The sequence below is a fragment of the Trichechus manatus genome, unplaced genomic scaffold, assembly GCF_000243295.1.
Source record: "Trichechus manatus latirostris isolate Lorelei unplaced genomic scaffold, TriManLat1.0 scaffold00072, whole genome shotgun sequence".
Taxonomy (NCBI): domain Eukaryota; kingdom Metazoa; phylum Chordata; class Mammalia; order Sirenia; family Trichechidae; genus Trichechus; species Trichechus manatus.
The window spans coordinates 157,604-166,316 of NW_004444008.1; the positions used below are offsets into that span (position 1 = coordinate 157,604).

An 8,713-nucleotide genomic window follows, 5' to 3' on the forward strand; every position below is an offset into this window, starting at 1 on the left:
TCCAAAAAACAAAATAATAAATGTTGGAGAGGTTGTGGAGAGACTGGAACACTTATACACTGTTGGTGGGAATGTAAAATGGTACAACCACTTTGGAAATTCATTTGGAACTTCCTTAAAAAGCTAGATATAGAAGTACCATATGATCCAGCAATCCCGCTCCTTGGAATATATCCTAGAGAAATAAGAGCTGTCACATGAATAGATATATGCACACACATGTTCATTGCAGCACTGTTCACGATAGCAAAAAGATGCAAACAACCTAGGTGCTCATCAACAGACAAATGGATAAACAAATTATGGTATATTCACACAATGGAGTACTAGGCAACGGTAAAGAAGAACGATGAATCCATTAAACATCTTATAACATGGAGGAATCTGGAAGGCATTATGCTGAGTGAATTTAGTCACAAAAGGACAAATATTGTATAAGACCGCTATTATAAGAACTCAAGAAAAGGTTTAAACACAGAAGAAAACATTCTTTGATGGTTACGAGGGTGGGGAGGGAGGTGAAGGGAAGGACGGCACACACTACGGGGGAAGTCAGCACAACTGGACTAAACCAAAGCTAAGAAGTTTCCTGAATACAACCAAACACTTTGAGGGACAGAGTAGCAGGGGCGGGAGTCTGGGGACCATGCTTTCACGGGACATCTAGGTCAATTGGCATAACAAAGTTTATTAAGAAAATGTTCTGCATCCTACTTTGCTGAGTGGTCTTAAAAGCTAGTGAGCAGCCATTTAAGATGCATCAATTAATCCCAGCCACCTGGAGTAAAGGAGACTGAAGAACACCAAAGTCACAAGGAAAGTTATTAGCCCAAGAAACAGAAAGGGCCACATAAACCGGAGACTGCATCAGTCTGAGACCAGAAGAACTAGATGGTGCCCAGCTACCACCAATGAACGCCCTGACAGGGAACTCATTATTGCTCTGACAGGGAACACAACAGAGAGTCCCTGATGGAGCAGGAGAAAAGTGGGGTGCAGAACTCAAATTCTAGTAAAAAGACCAGACTTAACGGTCTGACTAAGACTGGAGGAACCCCAGAGAGCATGGCTCTGGACTCTCTGTTAACCCAGCCCTAAAACCATTACTCCTGAGTCCAACTTTTCAGACGAAGATTAGACTGGACTATAGGACATAAAATGATACTCGTGAAGAGTGTGCTTCTCAGCTCAAGTAGATATATGAGATTAAATGGGCAGCCCCTGTCCGGAGGTGAGATAAGAAGGCAGAGAGGGTCAGGAGCTGGTTGAATGGACACAGGAAATCAGGAGCGGAAAGGAGAAGTGTGGTGTTGCAGTATACGGAGAGCAATTAGGGTCACGTAACAATGTATGTATAAATTTTTATATGAGAGACTAACTTGAATTGTAAACTTTCACTTAAAGTACAACAATAAAATAACTAAAAAATAAATAAATAATTTTTTTAAAAAATTGTGAGGTATATTTTCCTGGTAGTGTTTTGAAAATTGTATTATTTAAAGTTTCTGTATCCAATCGGCTTTTTGTCTGCGTATCTTACCGCTTGCTAAGAAAATCATGTTAAAATCTTCCATAATGATGTAAATTTGAATTTATCTATTTCTACCTTTGTTGTGTTGATTTTTGCTTAATATATTACATATTAATATATTAATTATTAGGTGCATTCAAATTAGACTGTTTCTCTTTCTGGAAAAATGAGCTTTTTTTTTCCATTTGAAATGTTTGTCTCTAATAATGCCGTTTGCCTCTGTGTCTACTTTGATATCAGTAGCACTTCACCAGCTTCTTTTCTTAGTGTTTGCATGATACATGTAGTTCCATCTTTTTTCTTGGAAACTTTCGGTGTCCTTATGTTTAAGATGTACCTCTTGTAAGTAACGTAATTTTTTTTAAATCCAGTCTATGTAGGTCTTTGTTTTTTAATTGGAGTATTTAGCATATTTACATTTAATGTAATTACTGATGACTTTTGGGTATAAATCTACCTTTTACACTTTGTTTTCTATTTATCTCACTTTTTGGTGAGAGAATAGGGAAATGAGACAGGGGAGAGATGAAAGCCGAAAAGGATGAATTAATAATCAGGCTCCCACTGGGGATCCCCTAAAAGATGAGGCAGAACATGCCTCAGCATGGTCCCTCTGAGGGGCAGGGAGTCTGCGGTGTTTCTCTACCAGTTTCCGTCACTCACTGATCAAGGATCATCCTGGGGGCAATAACTTCCATCCTGCCCCACACACAAACCAGGTATGTTCTCAAAGCCAGAGAACACCCTCAGGCAGAGATTCACAGGAAGTCACTGCCAGGGATAACTGTCTGCAGTTGCCCTCCAGGATGGGGAAAGAGATATGGGCAGGAAACCGAAAAAATCTGCTACTAGCAGTTCTACTGTGACTGCCCAAGGGTGGTAGCCTTTGTATTTATCCCTGCTCAGGGCAACTGGTGCTTCTTGAATCTATAGTTAGTCTTGGAACATTACATGAGACATTGTATCTTCAAATATTCTTATGCTCCATTCTCTCTCACCTTTCCTGGAGCTACACCTATACATGTATTAGACTCCTAGTGGTACAGGGATTAAGAGCTCAGCTGTTAACCAAAAGGTCAGCAGTTCAAATCCACCAGCTGCTCCTTGGAAACTCTATGGGGCAGTTCTGCTCTGCCCTATAGGGTCACTATGAGTTGTAATCAGCTCGATGGGAATGGGTTTGGTTTTTTGGTTTTCTTATGTCTCTATGTATTTTTTGTATTTTCTATTCCTTTTTTCCATGCTTCAGTCTAGATATTTTCTACCCATCTTAAAGTTCATTAATCTACTCTGCTATTAAACCCACTTATTTAGTTGGTTTCAGTTATTATATTTTAAGTTGCATAATTTCCATTTGATTCCTTTGTTTTAGAGATCTCAGTTATCTGCTGGTATTATCTATTTCCATCATCCTGTTGTCTGTTTCCTGACCATATTAATCCTAGTTATCTGAAAGTCCCTGCCCAATACCTCCAATATCTAGATCTCTGGGTACTCCAATTATCTATTTCTTTCTTTTGGATTTTAGTCATTTGTTCTTTTCTCCTGGTATGCCTGAGACTTTCTTATTAAATAGAAAATATTATGTAAGAAAGGCTGTAAAGATTGTTCTAGGCTCTGGCTGGTGGTCCCACTGCAAAGAGGATTTACTCCTGTAGGTGGAGCAGGGTCAGAGTATCTTAATCCAGTCAGGGCCAGAGCGATTGAAGAATTTGTTTTGGACTGTTATGGGGTTGCTCTATTTTTGGTTTGTCTTTACGCCTAGTAAGACCTTTACTCATGTCAGGGGTCCCCATTGAAACTCTGGGGTGTTTCCCAGGGCCCTTCCTCCCTGGTAGGCCCTGGATTTCAGACTTTGTCTCCCCAGTCCTGAGACTGCTGAAAGCTCTTCTCAGCTTCTGAGCTTCTGGGCCTCAGCTCTCTGCTCGTTCTCTGCTTTTTAGTCACCAGCAAATGCCTTGAGGGATAAAGAGATGTCTAATGTCAGCGTCATGTCTCTGAGCTTCATTTCTACCCAGAATATTGGCCCTTGGCGGCTTGGTCACCTAGGTGCTTCACAATACCTTCAAACAAATGTTTGAACAACCAGCTTTTCTCGTGTTATCAGCAGGAAGCTGAGACTTATACAAGTGAATCCACATGGCCGGAAGTGGAAGCTGTCCACTAACCATGTGCATATTTTTTAAAAGTAAAATAGTGCTTCAAAATTATAAAGAAAAAGAGCAATGTCCTGCCTCATCCACTCACCTCCAAATCCTGTTTCCCATAAGCAACACTGTTGACGCTTCCCCTCTCAACTCATACCTCTGTATAGTAAGACTATACACCTATCTCTTGGTTGATCAGCTTAACACAGTACCTATTGCCTTCTAGTCTGGGAGGTGAAGATTTAACTCTCTTACACGCAGCATACACACGTTGCCTTTTCCAATTCTCCCAAGACAGTTTAAAAATATTTTTGTTAGTATGTATATATTATGACTATGTAAATATGTACAGCTGAATCCAGTAGTAAATATTATTATATTTCCTATCTTTATACAATTTTTCCTTACAATTAATAATCTTCTGTTTTTTCTTTGCTTAGTTTCACCAAGAATTAATTCATTTTGAAACTCTCACCTCATGCTTAGATCTCCTCTCAGCGTGCAAACACACCAGACACCTGTTTTTTTGTTTTCTGTGGACACACCCCTCCGGAGCCTCTGTCCTCCCACTCCACCCAGGTCCAGGTCCTGTGACCTCCTTTTTCTTGGTTTACCCCCGGGCTTCCTTCAGAGGCCACTGTGAGGGCACATCAGATGCATGTCCAGAACAGAGTGCCCCTGGCACCTCTGGTGCCCACAGATGCTCTGAGAGTAGGGCTAGGCTGGCCACACACAGCCACCCGGTTGGACTGTGTCAGGGACACAGATCATTTTCAATGTTGGTATTTTGAAGCAAGGATTTGCTTTGAAAACTAGTCACACATTCTTCTGTTTTAGAACTCAGAATGCAAGAAATGGTGTCTATGGGGATAGGCAATAAGCCATTTATGGACATCAAGCCCAGTGATGCTGCCATAAGTGATCGGGCCATCGATTACATCATGAAGGGTACAGGTACAGTGTCTGCGGGCCTCTCCTCACCTCTGCCCTGCCAGCTTGGACTCAGGCCGGGTATGTGGCCCTTGTGGGCCAACCTGGTGGTTTAACAGGTGGGTGTCAGCCAGGGCCCATGCCTAACATGGCTGCTGGAGAACCTGGCCAACTCTCCGGGTCCTTCCCGATCTCGTTCTTGAATCCAGGTTGCACTCTGCAGTGCGGCCAGACCCACTTGCTCATTCGTCCACTTCCAGAGTCGCGGTCGCGCGCGTCCGTCGCGGTGTCCTCGTTTGACCACGCCACCCCCTTCAAGAGGCCCCACTCCACCATCTCGGACAGCAGCACCTCCTCCTCCAGCAGCCAGTCCTCCTCCGTCCTGGGCTCACTGAACCTGCATGTGTACCCCAGCCCCCCGGGCCTGCTGAGCACCAGCCTCTGCCCGTGGCCCTACGACGTGAGAGCCTGCATCGAGGAAGACGAGCTGGAGCAGGAGACGGGCAGCCAGCCCTCAATGAGTGAGTGAATTCACGTGCTAAGAGGAGCCGGACAAGCGGCAGTCTGCTGGGAGACTGGTCTAGGTGGGCGGGGCCTGCTGGGGGACTGGTCTAGGTGGGCGGGCCCTGCTGGGAGACTGGTCTGGAGGGCCTGCTGGGAGACTGGTCTAGGTGGGCGGGCCCTGCTGGGAGACTGGTCTAGGCGGGCGGGGCCTGCTGGGGGACTGGTCTGGGCGGGGCCTGCTGCAAGACTGGTCTGGGCGGGGCCTGCTGCGGGACTGGTCTGGGTGTGGGCCGAGTTGGCTGGAGCAGTGCACTGGGCACGCCACAGAGTGGGCTCATTTATTTCACCTGATTTTATGTGCCTCCAGATGTTTTCAAACAAATTATAAATTTTCTTTTACTTAAAAAAAATACACCTTCCACTCCCACCCAAGATGGAGTAACAGGGACCAGATTTACACCCCCTCCCCACCCCACCCCACCGCCAAAAAGGATGGAAAAACAGATTTCAAGACACGGGACATCAGGGAAGAAGGCAGTGACCCCTGGGAGATGGGAGACCTCAATGCCATTTTCTGCCTTGAGCATTTCCGGCCCCCAGCGCAGGAAGAGGAGCCCAACGGGTGCTTGAGCTGCATCCAGGGAGGAGAGGCCTGCCCAGCGACCAGGCCGGTGCTCTGACCACGGCCCCCGCCATGTGCAGCATGTGTGTGAGGAGGATGCCAAGGCTGGGGAAACACCCGAAAAGGCTAGAGAACAGTTCCTCTCGCTAACACAGGCCAAACTGGAGAAACTCATTATTCAGGGGGCAGTGGGTAGAGCCCGAACCTGACCCACCTGCCACGCCGTAAAAGCGAGCCCCAAAAGGATCAGACTGTTTCCAAGTAACTTACGTGCATCCAGAACAAAGCTCAGGAAGATATATAGGAATACTAAAATACCCAGTACCCAACAATGTAGAATTCACAAAGCCTGACTTTCAAACAAAGGTCATCAGGCATACGAAGAAGCAGGAAAATATATGCCATAATGGGGAGAATGGCCGATCAGGCAAAAGCAACCCAGATTTGACACGGATGTTAGAATCATCAGTCTCGGACATTAAAGCTGTTATTGTAACTGTATTCCAGATGTCCAAAAAGTCAAGTAAAGACAGAAAATATAAAAAAGGCCTTATTGAGATCAAACTTACAGAGATGAAAGCCACAATATTTAAGATGAAAAATACACTGGATGAGATTAACAGAAGATTAGACCGGGCAAAAGAAAATGTTAGTGAACTTGAAGACATATCAATAAAAACTACCCAAAATTAAACACAAGAGATAAAAGAATCCAAAAAAATGAAAAGAACATCAGCTGGCTGTTGAACAACTTCAGTGGCCTGATACACGTTTAATTGGAGTTCTCAGAGCAGGGAAGCAAAAAAACATTTGAAGAAACAATGGATGAATATTTTATAAATTTGATGAACACTATAAATCCACACATACAAGAAGTTTGTTTAACCTCAAGCATAAGAAATAAGAAGAAAATTATACCAAGGAACATCCTTATCAAGTTGTTCAAGATCAGTGATTAATGGAAAATCCTAAAAGCAGCTAGAGAAAAATGACATATACATACAGAGGAACAAAGATGTGAATGAGAACAAGGAGGAGACAAACTGGTTCTGAAATGCATATGGAAGTGCTAAGGACCTAGAGTAGCCAAGGCAATTTTGAAAAAGAACAAAGTTGGAGTACCTGACTTCAAGACTTATTATAAAGTGGCAATACTTAAGACAGCGTGGGACTGACATGAAGATAGAGCAATACATCAATGGAAGAGAATAAGCCAAAAATCCAAAACCAAACTCATTGTTGTTGAGTGGATTCTGACTCAGGGTGACCCCATGTGTTACAGAGTAGAAATGCTCCTTAGGGTTTTCTTGGCTGTAATCTTTATGGAAGCACATCTCCAGGCCTTTCTTTTGTGGTGCCACTAGGTGGGTTCAAACCATCAACCTTTCAGTTAGCAGTCCAGCACAAGCTGTTTGCAACACCCAGGGACCTGTGGCCCATAGATTTCTAGGAGCTTCTACCCACCAGCAGATGGGTTTCCATGTGGGAATCTCTCAATTAAAAGGAGACACTATCCTGATTTCACAGGTGTCCAGGGGCAATGCACTGAGACCAGGGCCTTCATGCGGTGAGGGGGCCAAGTCGCCTGGTGGGCTTCTCACTCTCGCTGATGCAGGCTCCAGCAGAACCAGCCGTGGAGAACAGCATAGCGCAGGGTGCTAGCGGTAGAAAATAGACTGTCAGGAGAGACAGTGTGTGCACTGCCAAGAACTGAGCTAGTTTCGAATTTGTGAGACATCAGCCTGCTGGGTGTGGGAGGGGCGCTGGGCCACAGCCGCCTGGAGCAGGTGGCTCCAGACGGTAGGAGTAGCCAGCTACCTGGGGTGCCAGGGTGCTGCCTGCCAGCCCTCATGTGGCCCCTCCATCCGCAGCCACCGAGAGCTCCGGCTCCTCGCAGGGCACCTCGGGGGACAGTGCAAGCAGCCTGCGTAGTCCCCCTCACCCAGGGCTGTCGCGGCTTGAGGACAACAGTGCCTCCACCCCGGGTTCCAGGTCCTCCTTGCAGGGCACCTCTCCAGCTCATCCTGGCAGGACTTCTCAGTGGCGTCTCGGCAGCGGGCAGTTCATAACCTCAGTGAGTATCTCTCTGCCAAGACCCCAGGCACCTAGGCTGGTGAGACTCCATGGAACCCCAGAGGAGCCCCCAACCCCAGACCCCACGTGGGATGGCTGTGACCAAAGAGCCTCTGGGTGCAGCTTTTCCCCTCGAGTGGTCGTAAGCTGAGCCAATACACCCATAGGGGCTGGCTCCCGGCTCAGGTCATGGCCCAACTCTGGGGCAGACCAGACACCGTCCCTCCTCTCAGAGTCCCCTAGACACCGTCATGCTTCTCAGAGCCCTCCAGATACTGTCCCTCCTTCTTAGAGCCCCCCAGACACCGTTCCCCCTCTCAGAAACCCTCCAGACATTGTCCTTCTTCTCAGAGCCCCCCCCCAGACACTGTCCCTCTTCTCAGATACCCTCCAGACACTGTCCTTCTCAGAGTCCCTCCAGTCCTGGCCATGTCCTGCTTGAGTGAAGGGGCCCGAACTCCAGAGGGCCTAGCAGGCAGGTGGCCAAGGTGGTCTGTCAGCCTTGCGTGATGAGGCTGATCAAAGGGCTCGCTGCTGCAGATGTGGGGCCCAGACCAAGCACTGCGCTGGGCCCTTCCTGGGGACAGTGATCACCCAGCCACCGCCATTGTAGATCCTCAAAACCAGCAATGTCTACTGAGCACCTTCTCTACCCAGACTGTCCTAGGGCCTGAGAGAACCTGGGAGAACCCCAGGCCCCACCCTGGGGTGTGCATCCCAGTCTAGGCAGCCAGACACACCTGCAGGGACACTGCTGTATAGATACCAGGCATCGAGGTGATAGGAAAGGGCTCCTCAGACAGAAATCCGTAGTCTTCCACAGAGAACAGGCATCGAGGTGACAGGAAAGGGCTCCTCAGATGGAGATCCTCAGTCCTCCAGATAGAACAGGTGTTGAAGTGACAG

General features: G+C 46.8%; 1 protein-coding gene across 1 annotated transcript in view; it reads left to right on the forward strand.

The window, feature by feature from the left end:
- The window catches only part of PLEKHG4B (pleckstrin homology and RhoGEF domain containing G4B), a 58,380-nt gene that overhangs the window by 46,629 nt on the left and 3,038 nt on the right, over window positions 1-8,713 (forward strand). Inside the window, 3 exon segments of the mRNA XM_004380289.2 lie at window positions 4,516-4,632; window positions 4,869-5,129; window positions 7,606-7,808. Of these exon segments, the coding sequence (XP_004380346.2) occupies window positions 4,516-4,632; window positions 4,869-5,129; window positions 7,606-7,808 (581 nt within the window).